At 58.0% G+C, this 26819-nt stretch overlaps 1 protein-coding gene across 4 annotated transcripts in view; it reads right to left on the bottom strand.

Moving 5' to 3' along the window:
• Positions 1-26819, bottom strand: part of FBXL18 (F-box and leucine rich repeat protein 18) — a 39630-nt gene that overhangs the window by 6065 nt on the left and 6746 nt on the right. For 3 of the 4 annotated variants that reach the window (XM_068523881.1, XM_068523879.1, XM_068523882.1), the window contains 2 exons: positions 21073-22616; positions 12501-12719 (listed from right to left, as the gene is read on the bottom strand). In XM_068523881.1, the coding sequence (XP_068379982.1) occupies positions 12501-12719; positions 21073-22616 (1763 nt within the window). Of the gene's footprint in view, positions 1-11504; positions 11970-12500; positions 12720-21072; positions 22617-26819 lie in introns of those variants that run through there. The other variant, XM_068523880.1, reaches the window with a different exon arrangement.

Here is a 26819-nt window from a genome sequence, read left to right as displayed (position 1 = left end):
CTTGCGCACAGCAACAAAGACCCAACGCAGCCAAAAATAAATAAATTAATTAAATTAAAAAAAAAAAAAGCACTGTTTTGTTTAGGGAGAAAATACTATAGAGAAAGCGCAAAGGAGAGCACGGGGGCCTCCCACCGCACCCACTGCCCAGTGGCTCTAACAGCCCCTCCCCCGTAGCCCTGCACACTCTCCTGCTGTGCTGAGCATATTCTTTCTAGACACGTCTCAAAATGTCGACAACCTGAGTCAGGTTTGGTGAACTTCCTTGTCCACCCCGCCCCCAAAGCAACAAAACACCCCGCGACCACCTCCTCCCACAGTCCCGCCCGGCCAGCAGGGCGCCACACCTGCCTGGCCACTTCTCTAGGGGATGCAACTTAGGGAGCCCTTTAACTATCATATGGATAAACATCCTTTAATACAGCATAATCACAACTGTGCTTTGAGTTGTTTCTTCAGAATAAATTCCAGAAATAGGGTCACTGGGTCAAAATGCATGAACACTTTCACACTTGAAAAGGCAGGTCTACAAAGCACTCGGGGCCGCACTTCAGGGCCACAGCGAGAAGCCAGCTGAGCACCTGCCCCAACGGGGCCGCGAGAACACTGCTGCAGAGCTACCAGAGGGAAGGAGGACGGGGAGGGACTGCCCACTTCACGCCTGCCTGTGACCATCGTGGAGGAGCAGAGAACTGGCCTGGCCAGGAGGGCTGGGCTCCAACTCGTCACAGACACAGGCAGACGCACAGCAGCTGCAGCCCCCAGGACCTCAGGCCGGCCACTGCACGGAAGACACGGAAAGGGGTGTCCCGCACGGTCACCACGCTGGCAGCAGCTCTGAGCCCGACGCCCCCCGAGTGCGTGAAGGGGGCCCCGGGGACCTCAGTCTCTGCACCTGGTCCTGCGGGTGCCGCAGAGCTGGAAGGGCTCTGGGAGGGGCCGGCTGGGGACGCAGCCTGGAAGCAGCACTGGCTCAGTCATCTAAGATCTGAACACGTGCTGGGTTTGTTTCTTTGCCTGAGAAATTAGAAACAAAATTAAAGTTGACAGCCTCTTCCTCTGCAAATAAAGGTCTTATAGAAAAGCCAAAGTCAGAAGATATTTTATAATAGCCACTCGCACTATAACGACTATCTTCAAGAAGCACAGAGGCGGGCGGTGGCCAAGAATAAAACATCCGCCGAAGGTTCACAGAATTCAAACGATGCGCCCTTCTCAGCTCCCCCCCAAACTTGCTGGGACCCACAGGGCACCTCGGAGCGGCCTGGAATCTGCCCTTGCGCAGAGGAAGGCGGTGGGAGAGACCCTCGGTGTCAGCTGTCATGGTCCGAGGCGGCCCCCAGGTCCCACGTGGGACAGGACTGTAAATCCGCGGGCCTGAGCCCTGGAGCCCCTGGAGCTGGTAACTCCAGTGCGAGGCTCTGTCACCAGAAAGGCCTGAAGGACAAAGGCCAGGACAAAACAGAATACAGAGGAGCAGGTTTGGGATGTCCCCAGGGCTCCTCCCCTTCCCCCCCCCGACCCCCCCCCGCCAAAGACGCTGCCAGGGCCTCTCCCCAGGAACGACAACATAGATTTCTCGTATCCTTCCAGAAACACTTTATGCACGTGCCGGCAGAGAAACAGATTATGCCCCTGCTTTTGTTTGAGGCACACTTTGAAAGATGCCCTTTGGTGACCCCAAGTGCTTCCTCGTTCTTTTATTAGCTGCATTTCATTCCATCAACTGGAGGCATCATAATTTATTTCCCAGTCTCCTACCGACGGACACTTGGGTTGTTTTCAATCTTTTGTTAAATCGAACAGCACCGCCATGAAGAGCTCTATGCAAACCCCACGGATAAGCCCGTCCGTAGAACCGAAGCCTTAAGGCGGGAGCTTAGTTGGGTCAGGGGTGTGAGTTCCGATCCACAGAGGTGGCCCACCTACCTTGGGCCACGGGCTGGTCTCCTCCCTCCACTAACACAAGCGGGCTTTGCCTGAGGGGCTGGAAAACATTATACCGAAGTGCACCCCGGGCAGTGCAGCCCCATGGGACCAGCACCCGCACGAGACACAGCAGCCATGCCCCAGAAGCCCCGGGCCCCCGAAGCAGTCACCTCCTCGACCCCTACCTGAGCGGACCACTGCCTGCTTTTGAACTCTCCAGAAACACAGTTGTTCTCGCTGTAATTCAGTTCCTGTGTTTCTCACGGGGGAGGCTGGGTGCTTTCTCTTAGTTAAGAATCACCTGCAACCCCTGTCCTGTGCCCTCAGACCCCTGCCTGGTTTGAACGGTGCTACTGGTTCTGTCCTCACTGCTGGGCAGGCAGGCAGACCAGGACAACCCGACCTCTGGCAGTGACAGGACCTGCAGATCATTCTCCTAGTCTGTCATTTTCTGTAAATGATTTTTAAAAACACGCAAAGATATTCAACTTCATTCACAAAAAATGAGTTGAAAACCACAGTTAAGTGTCAACAGACGAAAGGACAAACAAAATATGACCCATCCATACACTGGAATATCACTCGGCCTTAAAAGGAAGGGAATTCTGACACGTGCTACAACATGGATAAACCTCGAGGATATTAGGCTAAGTGGAATAAACCAGACATCAATGGACAAATACTGTAGGATTCTGCTTCTGGGAGGTACCTACAGGGGTCAAGGTCATAGAGAGCAGAACGGTGCTTAGCAGGAGTTGGGGGAAAGAGGAGAAGAGGGGTATTGTTTAACGCATATGGAGTTGCTGTTTGGGACGATAAAAAGGTTTTGGGTATAGACTGTGGTGATAGGTACACCACAGCATTTAATGCCACTGAACTGTATACTTACAAATGGCTAAAATGATAACTATTATGTTATAGATGTTTTACCACAATAAAAAATTTAAAAGGAAGGAACAGAATCTGCCTTCAGAGAAATGGAGAGATGCCCAACGCTCGGAACTACCCTGGTGACCTGGCACCGCACGTCGCCCGCCCTCACCTCCCACGGGGCTGATGCCGCCAGCTGGGGACTCATGCCAGCCTTCTGCAGCCCAACGCCAGGAACACCAGGCATCACTGTCCCCAGGCCTTCGCTGGAATCAATCCCCCAAGAGACCCCCTAAGAAAAGGGAGGTGTGCGAACCACGGCAGAGACAGGACGACAGAACACAGCTGCGTTCTCGTCACAGAAAAGACAGCCACCCTACGCCGTCCTCGAGGGAGGGACCCTCAGGAATGCGAAGCACGGCCCGGCGTCCGGTAGGTCCCCAGGGACGTTCCGTGCTGTTGCAGCGTGAACACCAGCAGGAGCCCAGAGCCTGACCGCAGATCGAAGCCTTGGGCCCGGCCCCAGAGACCTTGCCTGGAAAACGAGGGGCTCCAGTGACAACGGAAGAATTCCTCTTCTGGAGAATTCCGCCGCTCTACGCCCAAATCGCCAAGAAAGGCTGCCCGGCGGTGGGAAGAGGCCTCGTGCCCGGCAGCAGGCGCAGCCACCGCCCTCGCCCCCCCCCTCGGTGGCCTGGACAGCCCTGACCACAGGAGATCCTACGCAGCGAACGTCTTCCACACTGATCAGTCGCCGGGGCTGCAGTCGCGCCCCTGACGTTCCCCGCTGGCTGCTGCACTGGGGCCCACGGCGCGCGGCCTGAGCCCTGCCGCCTCCCAGACCAGCCTCTTGGGCGTCCACCACAAATGGAGCCAGAACTCGCCAGCCAGCGAGCCCTGCGTCAAGGCCACGGATTCCCCCAGTTGAGCCTGCAGCGGCGAAACCCTGCTGGCCTGGTATTTTTCGTGGCACTCCCAGATCACCATTCCAGGCAGGAAGGACAAACGGACCCCAGAGACCCGTCCCGCGCGGCAGTGAGCTGAGGACCCAAGATGGGGTTCCGCTGCCCCTTTAATGCAATTACGGTGGCGACACAGCACGCTAACGCTGCATTTCAGAATCCACTTTCAACTCTGAAGCTCCCAGTGTACCCCAGACTTAAACAATGCATCCCTGTATCTGTAAACTTCGCTGGTTCTACACTCGTATGCCTGTATCTGTAAACTTCCCTGGTTCTACACTCGCGTACAGAACACAAACACGGAGGGGCGGGAAGCGCTGCATCTGGGCGGGAGGCCCTGGAGCCCAGGCGCCCACCAGCAGCACGGCTGCCTGTGTCTGCTCAGGTCTGGGCCACTGCCTCTTGGCCTTGCGGGCCCACATTCCTCGCCGGCAGGAGACCGTGTGGGCAGCAGTCCAGGGGGAGGGGGGGAATTTCCACATGGGCTCCAGAGACGTGACCCCGTCCGGTGGGATGCTGGGCCTAGGGGGACGGAGGACCAAGCCCGCTCCCGCCCCAGGGTCGGGGTCCTCCCGATGCTCCTGAGAAAGGGGGCTGCGGCCAGTCAACACGTGTGGCCTGGAGCGGACGAGACCCCCGAGGGCGCGGCCCGGGAAGGCCCCGCCTTGTGGAAAGTGCTCAGCCCACTTCAGAACCAGCGCGCCCTCACCCCGGATGGCTCGGCTCAGACAGGGACACGTCAGGGTGAGAGCCTTTTCCGCCCTACCATCCTGCTTCCTCGAAATAAGCGCCTCTGCCCCTTGGACCGGGCACCGTGGGTTATTACAGGAGGTGGCAGAGGGTGGCAGAACAGCCACACTGGCCTCCAACGCCTGCTGGGCCATTTACCCTCGGGACGGGACGACCAGGACGCCCCCAAACCTCACGGAGCTGGGCTGCCTCTTTTGTCAAGGTGGGAGAAGGCACCGCCACCAGGCGATCGTAGGGGACCCCGAGCAACGCCACCAAGGCGGGCACAGACAGTCGGCAGCGAGCCACCACCAGGAGACAGCGGCGCCGGGAAGCAGGGACGATGGCTGCTGGTTTACAGACAGGACACTGGGCTCAGAGAGGGAAGTGATGGGTTCAAAGTCACAGAGCAACGAGGCCAGGAGGTGAGCACGGCGTGGGATCTGAGGGTGCGGTGGGGGGGGGGGGGTCTGACCTCAGCGGGACGCCACGTGTCACCCCGCGTACTACCAAAAGAGAAGCGAGTGAGGACACCGCCCTCACCCAGCCCAGAGTTCACGAGGCCTCACAGGGAACTTTCAGGAATGTGAGAGTCAAAGGAAATCGAGAAAGCTCTGAAATCCCTGGGAAGGGTGCCCCACCCGCTGCATGTCTGGGAGAAATTGGACAGCAGAGGCGTGGCTGGGTGCACAGCACGGAGACACCCAGGGCACCCCCGCGACGGGCCACAGGGCCCGGCTCCGGCTCCTGACCGGGCCAGACGGCTCCTCGGTGGGTCAGGCGGTACTGACTTGGCCAGGAATGGCGACTCAGGGTTCGCAGGAGAGACAGGAAGTGAAACAGACAGAGAGGCTGGCTCTGCTCACTGGGGAGGGTGTCTCCGAGGCCAGGTGGTTGGGGGAGCCCAATGGGAATCCCGGGAACTCAGGGTGTTCCCAGGGCAGGAGCAGGGAGGGAGGCCAGCGGGAGAGCTGCTCCCCGGGGCAGCCACAAGGCGTCGCTGCTCTCAGCGGCACTGGCCCAAACGAAGTCCAGCCTGGGGCTGGGGCCACCAGAAGGGCCCAAGGTGAGGGAAGATGCAGAAGAAAGCTGCTCCAAAACCTCGCGGAGGCCGCCTGCCACCGGACGTCCGAGAAAGGTCCAGAGGCTTACGTTTCAAACTTGAAAGAGCAAAGTCAAGATCCAGGAGATAAAAAAAGAGAACGAATGCTGATCAGGACACCACTGTACACACAGCACCTCCCACCTGGGCCTGCCGTGAACTCACCTTACGAGGGAGGAAACCGAGGCAGCCCATCTGAGGCCACCGCCACCTGAGAGGTCCCGGCGGAGCAGGGACCCAGAGCTGCAGGTCTCGGTGCCAAACCCACAGAGGGCACGACAACAAGAAGAAACAACTGCCGATGCCCACCGGCTGAGACGTATCTCCACGTGGGGCAGGCATGGGAACCGGAAGGAAGTGCTGACCCGGGGAGAGGCACACCTTCCTAGGGACAGGCCTGCAGACACAACACCAGCCCCACTGGCTGAGTCACAGGAAACAGGGGGGCCTCTCAATGCCACACGGGTGAGTGGGCAGGTGCCTCAATAGTCCTCTGAGCTTGAGGCAGGGAAAAGGGTGAGAAGAAAGAAACGCATCAGAAAAAGCGACAACAGGGGTTTCCCTGGTGGTGCAGTGGTTGAGAATCCGCCTGCCAATGCAGGGGACACGGATTCGAGCCCTGGTCCGGAAAGATCCCACATGCCGCGGAGCAACTAAGCCCATGTGCCACAACTACTGAGCCTGCGTTCTAGAGCCCGCGGGCCACAACTACTGAAGTCCGCGCGCCTGGAGCCCATGCTCTGCAACAAGAGAAGCCACCGCAGTGAGAAGCCCACACACTGCAACGAAGAGTAGCCCCTGCTCGCTGCAACTAGAGAAAGCCTGCGTGCAGCAACAAAGACCCAACACAGACAAAAATAAATAAATAAATTTATTTATTTTTTAAAAAAGAAAGAAAAAGTGACAACAACTGCAGCCTCTCCTTTTCATGCGCCCCCGGGATGGAATGCGGGCCTGCTGTGAAGCCCCGGAAGCGCCAGGCAGGCCAGTTACCGTGAGCCACAGCACCACCTGCTGGGCGCCTCGCAGAAAAGCAGCTGGGACCCCACTGCGCTGCAGCAAAGGCCTGAAGGGGACACAAACACTGTCCTTCCAGTGCTGGGGTCCTGCTGCACCATCACCGGCCTCTCGGAGCCTCAGTTTCCCCACCTGAATGCTGGGGCTTAGGGCGTGTAGCTCAAAGGGCTTTTGGAGGTGAGAACAACAGAGACAGTACACAGCACCGGCACCAAGGGAGCACTGGTGAAGAGGCACTAGCGCGGCCCCTGGCATCCAGGACAGGGCCCAGAGCAGGGGCTGGAAGAATGCTGGCTGGAGGAGCCCACAAAGGGGGCCACACCCCAACACGCACAGGGCTCCCAGCACCTCAGCCGGCACCAGGCGCTCAGCGGGTCCCCGCCACGGCCCAGGCCTGTGCCAGGGCTGGGACACGGGGAACAGAGGGGTTGGCACAGCTTCCGCCCAGGAAGTCCACTTAACCAATGCCAGCCTCAGGCCTGGTCTCGAATACTGTGCACCGAGGACCCAGAAGGAAAAAAGAGCTATTGCGCACTGGCCTTCAAAAAACTCATCATCTAAAGGGGGATGCAAAGAACGCAATAATTTTGGGGGGAAAGTGCTATGCGCCCTAGGAAAGGGGCAGGTGTGTGCTGTCTGAAAGGCCAGAGGAGGGAGCTCCCAGCCCAGCGAGAGGCTGCACTTGCGTGGGCCCCGCAGACAGGCCCCACAGACAGGAGCAGGCTGCAGGCAGGAAGAAGGCTGGCAGACAGGGACCTCGTGAGCACAAGACTCCCAGGGCAGGGACCCACACCTAGTGCCAAGTGCTCACCTCCAAAAGCCCTTTGAGCTACACGCCCAACTGGCCTGGAGCCCCGTGTTGAGATGGATTCTGAGGATCAGGAAAGGACAGAGCAGCTTCGTCAGCCAGCAACGCCCGTGAGGGGTGCTCCCACCCTCCCCTCTCCATCACAAGCACAGCTCTTCTGAACTGCCTGGTGACCTTGGATGTCCTCCACTTTGGGGAAGGCTCCTGTGTGTACACACAGTGGGAAAACCAGCAGTGCCCAAAGCTGGTCCCCCCACTGCAGGAAGTCACCCCTCAAGGCTGAGAAGTGACCGAATCCTACACGGGTCTCGGAGCCCCTGGAGCAGAGCTCATCCACCAGGGAGGTGTCAGCTCCCAGGAGAGGAGCCCCCGTGAATGTGACCTACTGCAGGTTTGCGAGGGTGAGGGGTATCAACGTTCCTCCCGGCTGCTTCGAGGGCAGAGGCAGGCACAGCAACAATGACGTCACGATCGCCACACCCGAGAAAAGCAGGTTCCACCTCCTCACACACCCATCGCCAGCCCAGTGGGCAGAGAGCAGGAGGGAGAGAGCGCTGGGTGGAGCGGCCACACCACCTGCCCGGCACCCTGTTTTCCAGACAGCTACCGTCTGTCCCAGAGCCCACGTGGCTGGGCGCCGTACAGCCTGTATCCCATTTAGCCCACCAGCTAAATTTAGCATCAGCTCCATCGCAGAAAACGGGGATGCCGAGGGGTGGGTACACGACGGTGAGCGGTGAGCGGGCCCCTTCCCCAGGGGCCCCAGCCGGGAAAACCCAGGCTGAAGTGAAGGAAAGTCAAGAGTACACAGAGTTAGCTGTGTCGGCCAGACCAGAATCACCACAACGTCGTGTAACGGATACCAAACGGCATAAAAAATAACTGTTTGCAGCTTTATTTAATGACACAAGAGACACCCATGATGTAGTGTTAACTCAAAAATATCAGAGCACAAAGCCATACGATAACTCCAGCCTGGATATGCTGGCTGGTGGAACCAAGGGGAACTTTCACTTGAAAATAGCTTGATGCGTAGTCTAAATTTTTTTTTAATATTTATTTAGTTAGTTAGTTAGTTGCGGCATGCGAACTCCCTAGTTGCGGCATGTGGGATCCAGCTCCCCGACCAGGGATCGAACCCGGGCCCCCTACATTGGGAGCGCGGAATCTCAGCCACTGGACCACCAGGGAAGTCCCTGAATTTTTAGAGATATTATAAACACCAGGGAGGGGAAAACCTTAGCTAGGATTCCTCCTGGGAAACTCAACAGCAAACCACGAGGGCAGGGGACCACCACGAGGACCGTCCGGCAGGGTGGCCGGAGCCCTGTGACTCCGGAGACCCCCTGGCGATGGCACTTCTGTAATTCTGTGACCAGCTGGGCCTCCTCATGGTCATGTCCCGCCACCCGAGGGACACGGAAAGCTGGGAGAGGAAAGCTGCGGCGCTCTAGGCCGTGCCTCAACGAGGCGGCCACCCTCAGCCCTCCGCCAGGGGCACCGCTGACGTCGGCGGATTTCCGCTCCAGAGGCTTTAAGTGCTTCACGCCCCTGGCGACCTGCTCAGGTCACATCCCCCCCAGGAAGCGCTGCTCCAGGCCTGCACTCCAATCCTGGGCACTTATCTAAGTTCTAGCTGGACCAACCATCAAACTCCAGGACCCACTAGGGGAAGACGGGGCCTGGTTTGAGGCCGCACGCCTTCCGCGAAGGCCCCTGACGGAGGGCAAAGGGCGGGGAGCGCTGCCCCGGAAGGAGGGAAAATTGCTTTAAACCCTCTGCCTTTTAATCCCCACAACCACTCGAGCAACCGCTGCCCCTAAACGCAAACAAAGTGCAGAGACATAGGAAACTCAGAGTTAAATCTGCCTCAGTTCACAGAAACAAAGTGGAATGAAGGTCCCATTGTGAATGTGCTCAACGCCACTGAACTGCACACCCTGAAACGACTAAAATGATAAACTTTAGGTTATTTGTATTAAAAGGTCTTTAAAAAATACCATCTGCTCTTATTAAGAAGAAAAGACCTTGGCATCTCAAAGGACGTCAGCAGAGCTGGCCAGCGGGCGCACGGCCATCAGCCCTCACGATGGTTGACTCCAGATGAGCCATTTGAGGTCAACCTAAGACAGAGGTAAGTGACCTGATATCAGGGAGCTGCAGTCAATTATTCTGAGACTTAAGTTCCACCCCCTCCCCGACTTCTCCAGGGTGAGTTGGAAGGCTCAGAAATCCCAGGGGTCTCTGCACTTGACATTAGCGGCCCTCACACAGGCCGCCTTGGACCAGGAGAACTTCCAGAGCACTGCAGAGGCACGCAGGTGAGAGAAGCCATAGAATATGCAGCAGCCCGCCCGAGTGGACCCTGCGGACACCACCTCACTTAACTGCTTCCCTACAAATCCTAGGCAAAGCCAAGTTCACCACCTCCTGCTGGACAGACAGTAAATACTCACTTGACCAAAGGTATCTGGCAACTTGCTCAGTTAACACCCAGCGGGACCTGCATTTACAGGAAGTCTTTGAACCTTCTGCACGCGCAGCGGTCAAGTTCACGTCTGGCAGTCGCCGGGGAGATTCCCCGTAGCCATCACTCAAAGCCCACGGAGCTGTATTTTGCACACAAACCAAGAGGCTTTGCTACCTAGGTTCTCAGACCAAGGTACAGGACAAGTGGCAGATTTAAGAGGAAGCTTAGGGTGTATGGGGGCCAGTGCGGGATGTCATTAAACCCACAGCCGTAACCTGAATCAACGGTGAACTCAGTGGGCAGGGAAAGCCGGGAGGAGAGAAGCAGCCTCAGGACCCGAGGCCGGGGGCCCACGACGGGCGCCAGCACAGGCGGCCGCAGCACAGGCTCGCTGGTCCCAGGCCCCCCGCCCCCTCCCGAAAGGAACCCCACAGTAGAGTCCCCAGGGGATGTGAAGAGATGATCACAAACGAGGAGAGGATACCGGGCAATTAGCACATCAAACGATGCTCCTCGCAAACAGACGCGACGCAAGCTCGCAGGGCAGGAGGACACGCTCACCCAGGAGCCCCAGGAGAGTCTGGCAGTGTCTCGCACGGGCAAGGACGTGGGCCAAGAACTCTCACACCCACAGGGGAAGCCGGGCTTAGGAGAACCGTCCTGGAGAGCAAGCAACTGGGCCACCTCCCGAACACACCCCGCACCGCCCCCTCTAGGGACCTGCGCAGCTGCAGCCAGGACAGCCCGCACGAGGATATTCACCAGAGCAGAGACACACTGGAAACAACCAGGCTCTCCCTCAACAGAACAGACACACAGCGTGATGAATCCGCTTGCGGGGCTGCCACACACAGCACTTGGCAGGAACACACCAGCTCCACGGGAGCCACACTTGGCAGATCTCAAAACAATGTTGGGTGGACAACACGGGCTGCACACCCAGATGCAACATTACACATTCAGGGACGCTGGGAACACAGGAAACAAAACACTGTGCTTCTCACGGACACTTGGATGGATTTCTAAAATTTAAAAAGTACACTCATACTGGAGGTTCAGGGAGCCAAAGTGGCTTTATTTTAATCAATATATGATGATCCTTTATTTCTATCTTTTAAGTCTCTCAAATGTCAAAAGCAATACATAAAAAGCCAGACGCAAAGGACAAACGCTATATGGTTATACTTATAGGAGGTCCCTGGAGTAGAGACAGGAAGTAGAAGGGTGGGCGCCAGGGGCTGGGAGAGGGGGAGGGGGGTTATTGTTTAATGGGGACAGAGTTTCAGTTCGGAATGGTGAAAACACTTAAAATGGAAAGAAAACAAAACCGTTAAAATGGTAAATTTTGTTATGTGTACTTTACCAGAATTTTTTTTTAATGCAGAGCTGTCAAAAGAACGAGCAAGAGCTGGATGAACTGAGAATGAGCCATTTCCAAGATATGTTATTAAGTGAAAAAGCAAACTGAGTATAAGAAAGAAGGGGATTGGGAAAACATTTGTGTACCTGCTAATCCTACAAAAGAGACATAGGAAGGGTAACTGAGAACCGGGAACACTTGTCTCTGGGTACAGGGCAGGGTGGGGGGGGGACAATGTGGTGGGGGGGGACAATGCGGGGGGGGGGGACAATGCGGGGGGGACAATGCGGGGGGGGACAACGCGGGGGGGACAACGCGGGGGGGACAACGCGGGGGGGACAATGCGGGGGGGGACAATGCGGTGGGGGGGGACAGGAGGAGGCTGAGCGGCGGCGCAGCTCCACGCACCCCTCACACACAGCTCTGACCCTCCGACTTCAGTAAGGCTTCGAACGCCAGAAAAACAAGGAAGCAAGCCACGCAGGACGTGGGGTGAACACAAAGTGGAGTCCGAGGCAGTGGGAGCGAGGAACATGGCCAGGCTGAGGGAGACGGGAAGAGGCCGGCCCCAGGTCACTCGAAGACGGTGTTTGATGGGGCGACCTGGGTGCCACCCCCAGGAGCAGAGCAGCTGCCCCACGTGCACACCGGGGGGACGGGACAAATCAGCAAACACAGCTCAGGGAATGGAGAGCCAGGCCCTCTGCTGCTGAAGGGAGAGGCTGCGAGGAAAGAAGGGGGCAAAGTGTGATGAGCTCTGTGATGCAGGGTTGGAATCAGAGGCGCAGGATGAACGCGCTGTTTTTAATAGAAACGCGGACACCTGGCCAGTGCCCTCCAAGTGTCAAGGTCACGAAAGCCAGGGAAAGGCTGCGCCCGTCGCAGCCTAGAAGGCCGAGGAGACCAGGCGTGGCGAGGGCTCTGAAGCGAGTCCTGCACAGAACAAGGACGAGACGGGGAAACGGACGGGATGCTAAGGGCTGCAGGTGAGTGGCAGCACCACGCGCACTCCCGCCTCTGACAGCGGTGCCAGGGGAACACGTGAGGGGCTGGATGGTGAAGAGGGTCCCGTCACGCTCGAGGGAGAGGGGGCTCCTGCTACGCAGGAAGCTGAGCCCGGGGCAGACAGAAGGCCGGGGGGAGGGGGTTCGCTCCATCACCGCCCAGCACTTTCTAACTCCGAGAAATAACCTCTGGGCCCCCAGGGAAGCCGAGGCAGGAAGAGCGCCCGAGCCCCCGCGATGCACACTCACCTGCGGAGGAGGGACTGCTGCAGGCTCCGGCAGGTGCTGAGCGACTCGCCGGTGAACAGGTGGCACACGACCACGTGCAGGCAGCGCGCCATGAAGGCCAGCACGGCCTCGGGCTGCAGGGTGCCGCTGCGGGACACCAGGCACAGGCGCTGCAACGCAGAGCACTGGCTCAGCGCCTGGAAGAACTGGGCGTTGGCGCTGAAGTAGGGCTGCTCCAGCCTGCAGGGAGAGAGGACGGACGGCGTGAGCTCGCGGAGACGGACGCACGCTGAGCGGGGCTCCTGGTCCAGGGCCCAGACCGGCTGTCCCCAGGCCCATCCACACCACAGCCCCCAGGGGCTCCGGGTGAGGACTCAGACCCCTGGGGTCTCCCTTGGTGATCCTGACCTGGGGGGAGACCCCGCAGGCCCGATGCAACCAGGTGCCCACAGACCCAGCCAAGCTGCTTCGTTCGCTGCTCTGACTGCTCGGTGCGCCTATAGGCCCAGAAGAGCGCGTGGCAACTGAATCGTGTCCCCCAAAAGATCTGTTGCATTCCTAACCCTTGGTACCTGCACACGTGGCCTTATTTGGAAGCAGGGTCTTTGCAGACTGAGTTAAGATGAAGTCACGTGGGACTGGGGTGGGTCCAATGAGCGGTTCCTTAGACGCCTTGTGACGGCACAGCAACACAGGAACACGCAGGGAGCTCGGGGCGGACTGGAGTGGCACGTCCACAAGCCAAGGAACACCTCGCACTGCCAGCAGCCGCCGGAAGCCAGGGGACAGGCCTGGAACAGGCCCCCACCCAGAGCTTCCAGAAGGAACCATCCTGCCGACACCCTGACCTGGGACTTCTGACCTCTTAACTAGGAGAGGGTGACTCTCTGTTGTTTTCAGCCATGCGGTTGGTGGTCATGTGTCAGGGCAGCCCCAGGACACTAGCACAGGAGCCAGGGAGAGGGAGCTGGAGCCAGGAAGAGAGCACGGAGATCGTCTCATGGTAAATCACACACAAAGACCAAGACGGCCTCACGGACAGAGGTCAAAGTGGACCCTGTTCCCCCAAAATCTTCCCACAAGAAAACCTATTAACAAGGGTTATCCCTGGAGATCAGCACCAGGCTCGGCAATCGTCCTTGTTTTATAGCACTCAGCGGTACCTCGGTCCTTCTCAGGCATGTACGTGCCTCACTTGATGCTTTTAAAACCGTTCTGACTGCTGCGCGGGGGCCCGGTTACCCGGCCAGAGTCGCTTCAAGGCTGGCGGCACGAGCGGGAGAGGCCAGGCAGACATGTCCACGCAAAGCAGGCAGAAGGCACACAGGCACTGCAGCGGGCGGGAGAAGGGCTTCACGGATGACGGAGATCTGGGCACGTGTGCAGGAAACTGCAGTTCGGGGGCTACGTCTGAACCCGATGGCTGAAAAGGAGGACGCTTCAAAGGGTGGCCACTGGGCACCCAGCAAGGCTCTCTCTCAACGAGCCATGAAGGCCTCTGATGGACATCGTGCCAGCCACGTGGGGCCTCAGCCCTCCGAGCGAGCCGGCCGGCCCGGGAGGACAGTGCTCTGCCAGGCTGCGCCTGAGCTGCGGGAACAGTGCCTCAGGCCAGGGTGACGCTGTCCCCTGAGGCCGGCCACCCCCAAGGCCCAGGCCCCGCACAAGTCACTCCCTGCACAAACGTGGCATCTTGCCCGGGACCGTGGGTCTCTCTGAGCCTCAACTCTGCCCACGGGACAGACACGGACCCTCCGGGTGGGCCGGGGCAGCTGGCAAGACCCCCATCTCCGTGCGAGACCCACAGGGAACCCCGAGAGGCCTCTCTCTCCCCGTAAACTGATGAGGCCGAGTGGGTGACTTCCTGGGACGCCCCTGAGAGGCTCGTCTGCAGCTGTAGGTTCTCATCATCAAAGGAGAGAAGCTTCCGCGGTGAGTGGAAAGGCCCACCCCCATCCCCGAGAGGCGGTGGGCCTGCAGTGGGGACAGAGTCACCACCACCGCCCCCCCACCAGGCTGAAGGAGAGCCCAAGCGCTCTGGACGCAGCGACGCCCCAGGCAAGGCTGACCTGGACGCAGGTGAGGGGCCGTCCACAGGCCCAAACGAGAGCCACGCGAGCCTCGGACACGGCCTCCACGGCCCTGACACCCGGAAACGCTGACAAGTCACAGGACTGGGGGGGGGGGGTTTTAAAATCAAGCCTGCGGTGACGGCATGTCTGTTCCAAGCCATCCTGTACGGACGGGAGCCACCAGTCACTGAAATGCAGCAGTGAGACTGCGGTTTTATTTTAATTACACGTAAGCAGAAGTTCTAGCAAGCTCCTAAAACTGTGGGGGGAACGCGGGTCTCTCTGGGGTATGACTCTGAAAAGCCTCACATTCTCTCCCCGTCGAGGGTTCCGGGTGCAGCAGGAAGGAAGCCCCCGGGCAGGGCTGCTGGGGCACAAACACCAGGGAAAGGGCTCCCCAAGGGCCGCAGGGGTCAGCGATGCCTCACCCCCTGGACGCCACTGAATGAATTTCATCCCTAAAGAAACGGGAAGAAGCCAGGGAGCCGCGAGCCGGGCCTCTCAGAGCTGTGAGCCAAGGACCCCAGCCCCCTGAAGCCCCTGGGCCCAGAGAGTAAGCAAGCGCAGCTCGCCCATGGGCGTGAATGTTCCGGGAAGCTTATGTTTCTTAAGAAAATGTCTGAACACATTATTTGGTTCTATCTTTTTAAAAGATCCTAAGGTAAGCATACATACTGTGCCGACCTGAAAGTGGGAAAACTGGAGGGGGCCAAAAAACGCTGACCTGCTAGTCGTCCCTGGAGCAGTGAGGAACCTGGGCCGCGGGCAGCGGGAAGGACAGGCCTGCGGCGCCTCGGCCACTAGGTGGCGATGCGGGTCTGCGCTACCTGCTGGGGATCTCACCACTCAAGCAGACAGAGGGGAGAGACAGAGGGAGCTGCGTACTACACGCTTTTGAACATTTTTTTTCGGCGTGCCAGCCACTCCAGATTCCTCCCCCTGAAGGAAGCCCCCGTCACGGGTGCTCAGGGCAGGCAGGCCTGGTGGGCCGGGCGAGGCTGGCACGTCCACACCGTCCCCCGCTCCTCCAGGCGGTGGGCTGGCAGAGCTAACCTGACACGAGTGACGGGCAGTGCCTTTGCTCAGGGCAGAGGAGGAGGAAGGGGCGCCTCTGTGACTGGCTTCGCCCTGGGGGGCGGGCCTCAGCCTTCCGACCTCGAAGGGTCTGGCCTCCGATGCTTGCTCTCCGAGAGGCTCTGTGGGCACACACGGGCGCTCGGGCCGCCCCTCATCTGCCTGCCCACCTCTCAGGCGCCCCTCCGAGCAGCGCCTGGGCCTGGAGGGTGGCCCTGGCATAGCCTCCAGGGCCTGGCTCCAAGAAGCCCTCTCGCTTACGCCCAGACGCCGCCCCAGTTCCGAGGTCAGGGGCAGCCCAGGGTGACTCAGGGTGACGCTCTCCCTTCCCCTCTCCACCAGGCAGGGCTTCATCAGGTGCCCTGCTCTGCCCAGCTTGGCATCCTGCCGCTGGCGAGGTGCACCAGAAATCCAGAGGCAAATCCAGAGCCTGCGAGGCCCCAGCGGGAGCGGCCCTGGCCCCAGCTGGCAAAGAGCTGCAGTTCATGGGCCTCGCTGGTGGGGACGGCGGAGGCCGCCCGGGGAAGTGCGGGAGCTGTCCGGGGAGGCCGCCCTGGCAGCGGTGTGGCAGCCTCTGCAGTGCCTGCCCATGGCAGGCAGGCACCATCTGCTCCTTCCCCTCCATCCCCCCGGGCTCCGCTTGCCACAGAAGGCAGGAATCCAGAGGAACGGGGCCATTTGGCCAAGTTCTAGAAAGTGGTGTTTATTCCGAACAGGCAGTACCTGGCTCCGATGAGGTGTGGTCTCAGCAGCCGCGTGCACAGAGAGCCCATTATGAGTGGCGGTCAGGTTCTCAGGTCGGCCCACAAAACCCACACTGCTTGCACGACCCTGCCCCGGGGGAAGGTCTGGGCCACAAGGATCACATCCGAGGCCCTGGAAGTCACTTGGTGACCACTAAACGCCAGGTTACCCCATTTGACATCCAGCGACCCCACGAGACAGGACCCGCTCCCAGCTGCCCGCAGACCAGCTGTGTCTCCTCAGCAAGTTCATTAACCTTCTGGGCCCCACTTTCCTCATCTGCAAAATGGGACAATAATAGCGACACTCCCAAGGCTGCTAAAATGTCAAAGACCTGTAAGCACGGGGCGAGCACGTGGCGGCCGTACAAATACAAGCCAACGGGGCAGCCACGGTCCGCAGCAGTCTAAATAAAGGGCAGTCTCTCCCTTCAGCTTCCACAACACCCCCAGCCCGCCTCCTCTCTCCCGGACAGCTCCTGCCCGGTCTCTTCTACCAAGCCCTCATCCTCCTGACCAGTTCCTGTTGGGCGGTCTCTCCAGTCCAAGTGCCAGCTGGCAGACCTGGGAGACGGCTCCTCCTCTCTGGGGGCTGGGGGGAGGGGCGGGGGCGGGGGGTCGTCCAGGCTTCTCCCACCCACACGTGTGCAGCCTCGCCCCTGCCTTCCTCCCTCGGCCGATGGCAGCCACGTCAGCTCAACGGCTCAGGCCAGAAGCCTCGGCACCGCCTGGACCCACCTAGCCTCGACACCCATCCCATGCACCCAATCAGCAGATTCCCTGTGAAGTCAGAACCTGGCTATTTCTGGCCATGCCCCAACCCCTGCTTTCGCCTGGCTGCTTCCCTGCATGTCTGACATGCCCCTGACAGTGGCCCTGCTGCTGCCCCCAGGCCGCTTTCAGCACAGCAGCGTGACCTGCCCTGCTTCCATTCCGGCTGCTCCTGAGACCCTGGCACACCCATCTCGGGGCCCTGCGCTCTCAGCTCTCCAACAGAACCTTCTGGGCAGAGGGGAGTGTCTGTATGTGCTCTGTCTAGCACACTGGCCACCAGCCCACGTGGTTACTAAGCACCTGAGACGTGGCTGATGCCACCAAGGAACTCGATGCTTGGTTTCATCTCATTTTAGTTCACGTAAGTGTAAGTCACCCTGTGGGTCGTGGACACCGTACTGGCTGATGTGACTCTACCTGCCTGGCCCGGAGCACTCTTCCCCCAGGTTCTGCTTTCTAACTCATCTCCCTGAGTTCTCTGCTCAACACTCACCTCCTTCATGAAATGTACCCCAACTGCTGCCCCTGCACCCAGGCATCCCTCGTCCTGCTCTGCTTCTTCTCCCCGGCATTTGTTACTGTCTAATATACCATATACTTCCTTACACTGACTGTTGGTCTCTTTTCCCCACTAGAATGTAAGCTCCCCAAGGACAAGGATCTTTGTTCTGTTCAGTGTCCTGGGTGCCTGGAACAGCGCCTGGCATAACAGGTGCTCATATATTTGTTGAATGGATGAAGGACCATAACATGTATTGTAAGTGCCAAGTCCTGTTCTAAGTGTCTTATAAGGATGAATCCCTTTGGTCTGAACAGCCCCACTTTACAGAACAAGGACCTGGGCACAGACAGCCCAAGGTCCACCCAGGCCTTCTGACTCTGAGGCCCCTGCTGTGGGTCCTGCCTGCCTCCACCCAAGGCTAGGGTCTATCTCCTGGACGAGGAGACGCAGGGACATGGGACAAGTTTGGACGCCACGCCCACTCCCCTCTCCTCCAGGCAGAGCAGCCCTGAAGGGGCCGAGCACAGGCCTCGTGCAGGGAATCCAGCAGCCCAGGTGAGCTGGGAGCACCTGCCGTCTCCATGTGGCTCTGCAGGCAGCAGACATTTGATATGACCCTGTGGGACTTCCCTGGTGGTGCAGTGGTTAAGAGTCCGCCTACCAATACAGGGGACACAGGTTTGAGCCCTGGTCCGGGAAGATCTCACATGCCGTGGAGCAACTAAGCCCATGTGTCACAACTACTGAGCTTGTGCTCTACAGCCCGCGAGCCACAACTACTGAAGCCCACACGCCTAGAGCCCATGCTCTGCAACAAGAGAAGCCACCGCAATGAGAAGCCCGGGCACCGTGACGAAGAGTAGCCCCCGCTCGCCACAACTAGAAAGAAAGCCCGTGCACAGCATCGAAGACCCAACGTGGCCAAAATTAATTAATTAATTAATTAATTAAAAAATATGACACTGTGGACATGAGGCAGAAAGGACGTTGGAGAGAGAAGAAGGCCAGTTTTCATTATCTGCCTTGAAGCACTGTGACTTTTTATTTTATTTTTATGTTTTTGGCCGCATCGCGCGGGCACGTGGGATCTTAGTTCCTCGACCAGAGATTGAACCCGCACCCCCTGCAGTGGAAGCGTGGAGTCTTAACCACTGGACCACCAGGGAAGTCCCGTGACGTTTTAAACTACATGAATGTATGACTTTATTTTACTTTCACTGATTTCTCTCTTGATCAAACACTCCTCAATAATCGGCACGTGGTTTGACCACAGCGTGGTTAGAAAAGGTGCCAGGTTTAACAGGGTAGCAAGAAAGCCAAAACACTGAAGACAAAAATGACAGATCCAGAAATACTCTGGTTCTGAGTTTAGTTAAATTAGAACTCAAATGCTCCCTCAGGCTCCCCGAACTAAGGAACACTCATTCCTGATCACGAGAATCCAACAGGGTAACAGGACAGCAGACCTGGTGGCTTTTCATCTGTTGGATGTATTTTGTGGTCCACCTGCAGCTTCAAGTTACGCATGGCCCACTGACCACTCACTTCACAACAGTCCTCCCGGAAAGGCCACTGATGTGACAGCGAAGGCACAGGAGGGGACAAGGTGGGAGGAGGCACTGGCTGGAGATGAACCAGTGAAAAGAGAAGGAGCCGCGAGGGATCTGGGCAAGAGGGGCAGCACCGTCTGCGATGGCAGCCCAGGCTCACCCCGTGAAGGGCGAGGGGCAGGGGCTGCGGTCAGGGCCCCTCCCCACTCACTCACAGGTGGCGCCCCACCCCACAGGGCAGGAGGGGGCCAAGCCACGTGGGAGGCCAGGCTTGGACCCCGGGCCCCAGCCCTCACGCCGGCAGGGACCGGGCGGGGGGCCCGCAGCGTGTGTTGCCCTGGGGGCGGCGGGCAGCCTGGCAGAGAAGCTCTGGGAGGTTCCAGGGCCGGGGCAGCAAAGGGCCAGCTCAAATCCGGTTCATTTCCTGCCTTCTAGGGGGAGAGTGGAGGTCCAAAAAGGACACGCTTGTCTCCGTTTTGTGTGGCTCGGGTGCCCAGGTCGAGCTCTGGGCTTCGTCGACCCGGGCGGACCTCAGCTCCTCCCTCAGGCGTCCGCTGCCTCTCCATGAAGCAGGAACGACGAAGGGCCCAGTGAGGGGATCCGACCAGACAGCGCCAGAGAGCTCCCAGCCTGGTGCCCGGCCCTCAGCGAAGACACACGGTGAGTGCTCACTGGTGCGGCGATGAGGACACACGCGCGTCCCCGTGTCCCGATGCCGCCCTCACCCGGCTGCCCCACCAGCTCCAGCCTCACGGAGACCAAGCCCAGCGGCCACCTCCTCCCCCACCCGAAGCCCTCGCAGAGCTGAGGTCTGAGGCCACCACGACGTTTAGGAAACTGCAGTTTTTCAAGATCAGATCTGTTAGACATTCTCAAATCCGGCTCAGGTTAACAAAGGCTGACGCTCTAAATGCTGGGCCCTCACGAGAACAGCCTTCACTCCACAGCATGAGTCGCCGGGGATCATTCCGCGTCGGGGCCCGGGAAATCGCCAGTGGCCCTCCAACAACTGCCTGGGTGGGGGAAGCCCTGCCGAGGTCCGTGGGTCCCACCACCCCGCACTCTCCCGGGGCGGCTCCTCAGGTCAGCCCGGCCGTCCTGCTCCGGGCACCGCCACGTCTCAGCAGCGTGCGGCCCCCTTGTGAGCCCCCCTCTACACCCCACCTCCCCCCGGCCTGGCCCCTCCAGTGCAGGTGGGAGGCCAGAGGGACCTCTCCACACTGGAACCCGGACCCCTCCCTCTGCGGGCTGAAGTCCTTCGGCACCTTCACCTCACCTGACGCCCCCGTGCCCCCCAATCAGAATCATCTGGCTTCTGAGCACGCTGCTCGGTTGTAAGCCTCTGGGGCTTCTACACACGCTGCCTTCTTTCCCGGGAAGCCTTGCGCCTGCATCTCCTGGCTAGCCCCGACTCATCCTTCAAGAGTCGCAGAGCTAGGCTCCACTCCCGGCCCCCACTTACCAGCTCCGTCGTCTGGCAAGAACAGCGTCCACCTCGTGGGACGGGCATGAGGATTAATAAGGTCACGTACGCAGCAGCGTCCTAGAGCCCAGGCACGGAGACAGCCACAGGCGACGAGGACGACGTGCCAGGCTCAGGCGGCACCACCTCCCGCACACCCTCCCTGGGCGCCGCCAGCCGCTGCTTCCCGAGCCCCCACACCCCCCGAGCCCCGCCACCATGCACAGTCCCTTGTCAGTGCCCCCCAAGACTCTCAGCCCCTGGAGGACAGGCCTGCACCCCGCTCGCCTCAGCAGGTGCGCAGCGGGTACGCCAACACCCGCCGAGCCAAAGGCCATGTGCCTCGCTTCCCCTCCGCGCCCCGAAGGCCTCCAAAGGGCCAGCGGAGGCCACGGAGGGACAGCGGGCGCCCTCACCTGAGGTCCTTCAGCCGCCTGCAGTGCTTCAGCATGTCCGTGAGGGCGGACATGTAGGCCACCTTGCCCATCGTGCCCAGGTGGGCCAGGGAGAGGGACTGGAGCTGCTGGCACTGGAGGCCGATGCTGACCAGCCCGGAGCCTGTCAGGATGCTGGGCAGCTGGGCCAGTGTCAGGTGCCTCAGGAAGGCCAGCTGGCCGATGGCGGCCACCTCCGAGTCCCCCACACTCTGCGCCCGGCCGCAGGGGGGCAGCGAGTTGCGGATGGCGGGCTCGTTGCGCGGCATGGCAGACGAGAAGTTGGACCCGATCAGCTCGAGGCGGTCCAGGAAGGGCACGCTCTTCAGCAGCGACCAGAACACAGAGGATGGCAGGGGGCCCGCCTGCCCGGAGAAAGGGTCGGGGCCAGACGGCACGCCGATGCGGACCTTCTTGCCAAAGCCGCGGGGCACGGCGTGCGTGGCAGGCTGGACGGGCGCGCGGTCGGCCCGCGGCGCCGAGTCAGCGACAGCGCAGACGGGCAGCGACAGGGAGCGCAGGTGGCAGAGCCGGGCCAGCAGCTGGCACAGGTGCCGGCCGGGGCCCTCGGGGCTGTGGTGGTGGGCAGCCGAGAGGTTGAGGTGCCGCAGGTTGCCGCAGGCCGCCACCAGCGTCTCCAGGATGCCACTGTCGATGTCGTCCTCCGCCTTGCGCAGCAGGGAGTCGGGCGCCAGGCAGTGCGCACAGCCGCTGAGGTTCAGGCCGGCCAGGCTCCGGAGGTCCCTGCCGCTGTCGATGACGCGCCGGATCAGGTGGCCGCCGGACAGGGCACAGCGGCTGAAGCTGAAGTAGAAGGGGCTGCTGAACTTCATGTGCTGGAGGAGGGCCGAGCCGTTGAGCCAGGACTTGGGCAGCTGCAGCGCGTCCAGCGCCACGTTGCGGGCCATGGACTCCAGGAGGTTCTTGGTGGCCCCGCTCTCGGCAAAGCTGCCGGGCACGGAGATGAGGAAGGCGTGCAGGTTCTCGGGCGTGCGGTCGCTGAGCACGGCCAGGTACAGGCGCACCACCTCCTGGTTGATGTAGCCGGGGGCCAGGCGGGCGTAGAAGACACGCAGGTGCTGGTAGCGCGGCACGTTGCTCTGGCCCACCATGAGCTGGCCCGAGAGCACGGCGCCCTCGCGCGTGCGGTCCAGGATCTCGAAGTACAGCAGCAGCTTCTCGAGGCTGGTGCAGCAGGGCACCACGCCGTACGAGGGCGTGTACAGCGTCTGCTTGAGCTCCCGCACGCGGCTCAGCGTGGCCTTGCACTCGCCGCTCAGCTGGCTCGCGTCGAAGCCGGGGCTCACGTCGATGGCCAGGGAGCGCAGGCGCTGCAGGGCCGACAGAAGCTTGGAGAGGCGCAAGGAGGTCAGGTGGCAGCCCGAGAGGTTCACCTTCACCAGGCCGCGGCAGCGGGCCACGTGCTCCACCGTGCTGCCCGACAGCCAGTAGCAGCCGGCCATGCTGAGCTGCTGGACCTCCCGGCCGATCTCCGTCACCAGCCGCTTCACCTTGTCCTCGCTGGCCTGCGGGTGGGCGGGGGGGTGGGGAGAGAGGGGCTGCAGGCACCGGCGTCTCCTCCACCCTCGCCCCCCAGACCGCGCCTTCCCCTGTGACAGTCAGGGAGCCGCGGGGGGCCCGGCAGAGGCCCCGCTCCAGCTGAGGAGGGACAATGAGGGCAGGGCTGGCGCCTCGTCCCTCCCCGCATGCTTACCTTCCACCGACAGTCAGGAGTCTCGGCCAGGCGGGAATGGAAGATGGGGCAGCCCCTGTGGAAAAGCCTGGTGGCTCCTCCAAAAGCTAAACAGTTACCACGTGACCCACAGTTCCACAGCCAGGTGTGCACCCAAGGGGACTGAAAGCGGGGACTCAGACTCCTGCACACCCATGTCCACGGAGAACCGTTCACAACAACCGGAAGGTGGCAACAACCCAGCCGTCCATCAGCGGACGAACAGATGAAGGCAGTGGCGCCCATCCACGCAGTGGACTTCTGCTCGGCGTGGAGAGGAGTGCGATCCTGACGCTGCCACGGCATGAGTGAACCTTGAGGACGTGATGCCCAAGAAGCCAGTCATAAAGGCCACATATTGTACGACCCCACTTATGTGAAAGATCCAGGATAGGCAAAATCAGAAAGAGAAAGCAGAATAGAGGTTACCAGAGGCCTGGGCAAAGGGGAAATGCGAGTTATTGCTTAATAGTTCCAGAGTTTCTGTTTAAGGCGATAAGAAAGTTTCGGAAAGAGTGATGATGGTTGCATAACGCTGTGAATGTACTTAGGGCTAACGAAATCGTACACTTAAAAGTGGTTAGGGGACTTCCCTGGTGGCGCAGTGGTTGGTTAGGAATCCACCTGCCAGTGCAGAGGACACGGGTTCAAGTCCTGCTCCGGGAAGATCCCACATGCCGTGCAGCAACTAGGCCCGTGTGCCACAACTACTGAGCCCGCACTCTAGAGCCCACGTGCCACAACTACTGAAGCCCGCGCACCTAGAGCCTGTGCTCCGCAACAAGAAAGCCACCGCAATGAGAAGCCTGCACACAGCAACGAAGACCTAACACATCCAAAAAAAAAAAAAAGTGGGCTTCCCTGGTGGCGCAGTGGTTGAGAATCTGCCTGCCAATGCAGGGGACACAGGTTCGAGCCCTGGTCTGGGAAGATCCCACATGCCGCGGAGCAACTGGGCCCGTGAGCCACAATTACTGAGCCTGTGCGTCTGGAGCCTGTGCTCCGCAACAAGAGAGGCCGCGATAGTGAGAGGCCCGCGCACCGCGATGAAGAGTGGCCCCCGCTTGCCGCGACTAGAAGAAAAAAAAGCCCTCGCACAGAAACGAAGACCCAACACAGCCATAAATTAATTAATTAATTAATTAAAAAAATAAAGTGGTTAGGATGGGAAGTTTCATGTTAGGTGGGGTGTTTTGAAATCACACAGTGGAATCACGCCCTGGAAGCGTTCTTTGGCTGTCGCTTTCCTTTACGTCACGTGCACTTTCATATCATTAAATATTCCTCAAAAACCTGGCCTGGACGGCCTAGGGAGCCACAGGATGTCCAGTCGGGGGCCCAGTAGCCACCGAGGCCTTCGGACGACACAGCACCGAGCATCCACGTACATAAGGCTTGTGCACGTGATCACTTCTCTACGGCAAATGTACACACACAGAACTGTGCAGACGAAGGACACACGTTCTAAACGCTCCAGACAGACTGTGCACCTGCCCTTCCTCTACAGTAAAGAACCCTCGTGGGCAGGAAGCCTGGCCTCAGCGCTCTGGAGAGCGAGCTCAGCTCTCCATCAGGGAGGAGCACAGAGCTCTCACAGAAAGAGCTCTCAGGGGCCTCACTCTGGGTTTCAAGGCATCACTGCCCAGCCAGCAACAACAGGAGGAGCCCCTCCAAGTCCCCTAAAATTTGAGTTAAGGGCAAGGCCTCTGTTTATCTTTAAAATAGGTCATCAACTGATTTTCCAGGTTGCAGGCAATTCGGCGAGGATAGGATAATCTTTTCAGTAAGTAGTGGTGGAAGGCGTGAATAGCTGTGTGCAGAACAGTGAGCCTCGCCCTGACCTCACAGCATATGTGGAGATGAACACAAAAGGGTCACAGGGCTGCCATAAGAGCTGAAACTATAACCTTCTATAAGACGACATAGAAGGGTGCTGGGAATACTGGACAGCCACAGGCAAAAGAATGAAACTGGACCACTATCTTACACCATACACCAAAATTAACCCAAAATGGATTAAACACTTGAACGTAAGACCAGGAACCATAAAGCTCCTAGAAGAAAATATAAGTAGTAATAAGCTCCTTGACATCAGTCTTAGTGATGATTTTTTAAAATCTGACACCAAAAACAACAAAAGCAAAAAAAAAAAACAAGAGGAACTACATCACCTGAGAAGCTTCTGCACAGCAGAGAGAACCATCAACAAAATGAAAGGCAGCCTATTAAATGGGAAAAGAGATTTGCAAATCATATATCTGATAAGGGGTTAATATCCAAAATATATAGAGAACTCATACAACTCAATAGCAAAGAAACAACCCTATTAAAAAAAATAGAGGGGCTTCCCTGGTGGCGCAGTGGTTAGGAGACTTCCCTGGTGGCGCAGTGGTTAGGAATCCGCCTGCCAGTGCAGAGGACACGGGTTCGAGCCCTGGTCTGGGAAGATCCCACATGCCGCGGAGCAACTAAGCCCGCAAGCCACAACTACTGAGCCTACGTGCCACAACTACTGAAGCCCATGAGCCTAGAGCCCATGCTCCACAACAGGAGAAGCCACCCCAATGAGTAGCCCCCACTTGCTGCAACTAGAGAAAGCCCGTATGCAGCAATGAAGACCCAACATAGCCAAAAATAAAATAAATAAATTTGTAAAAAACAAAACAAAACACTAACTCAAAAAGATATCTGCACCCCATGTTCATAGCAGCACTATTGATAATAGCCAAGATACGGAAACAACTTAAGTGTCCACCAACAGATGAACGGATAAAGAAGATGTGACTGGAATACACACACACACACATACACACACACACACACACACAATGCAATATTACTCAGTCATAAAAAAAAAAAGAAGAAAGTCTTGCCATCTACAACAACATGGATGGACTTGCAGGGCATTATGCTAAGTGAAATAAGTCAGACAGAAAAACAAATACTATAAGATCTCATTTATATGTGGAATTAAAAACAAAAACTCTTATAGGGATATAATATACAGCACAGGAATCTAGTCAATAATATTATAATAACTTTCTATGGTATGCAATCTATAGAAATATCAAATCACTACTATGTTTTACACATGAAACTAATATAATACTGTAAATCAACTATACTTCAATAAAAAATAAAAATTCTAAAACCAAGCTCACAGATACAGAGAACAAGTTGGTGGTCTGGAGGGAGAGGAGTCAAAAGGTACTAACTTCCAGTCATAAAATAAATAAGCCTGGGGATGTAATGTAGGGCATAGGGACTATAGTTAATAATACCATATTATTATTGCAAATATGCAAATATATTGCATATTTGAAAGTTGCAAGAGAAGATCTTAAAAGTTCTTATCACAAGAAAAAAATTATAACTATGTAAGGTGACAGACGTACCTCGACATGACCATTTTGCAGTGTATACAAATATCAAAACTTTACATTGTACACCTGAAACTAATATAACGTTATATAAGAAGAAGAAAGAAGGGCTTCCCCAGTGGCGCAGTGGTTAAGAATCCGCCTGCCAATGCAGGGGTCACGGGTTCAAGCCCTGGTCTGGGAAGATCTCACGTGCCTCAGAGCAACTAAGCCCGTATGCCACAACTACTGACCATGAGCTCTAGAGCCCGTGAGCCACAACTACTGAGCCTGCATACCACAACTACTGAAGCCTGCGTGCCTAGAGCCTGTGCTCCGCAACAAGAGAAGCCTGTGCACCACAATGAAGAGTAGCCCCCGCTCGCCGCGACTAGAGAAAAGCCCGCGTGCAGCAACAAAGACCCAACACAGCCAAAACAATAAATTAAAATTTTTTTAAAAGTTAAAAAAAAAAAAGAAGAAAGAAGACAACATAGGAGAAAATCTTCATGACCTCAGGTTTCACAAAGATTTCTTCAACGGAATACAAAAAGCATGAACTCAAAATTTCAATAAATTGGACCTCACCAAAATTAAAAACTTACGCTCTTCAAAAGACACTATTAATCAAAATGAAA

Source organism: Eschrichtius robustus, chromosome 16 (assembly GCF_028021215.1).
Source record: "Eschrichtius robustus isolate mEscRob2 chromosome 16, mEscRob2.pri, whole genome shotgun sequence".
NCBI lineage: Eukaryota > Metazoa > Chordata > Mammalia > Artiodactyla > Eschrichtiidae > Eschrichtius > Eschrichtius robustus.
This window is presented reverse-complemented; position numbering and strand designations above follow the sequence as displayed.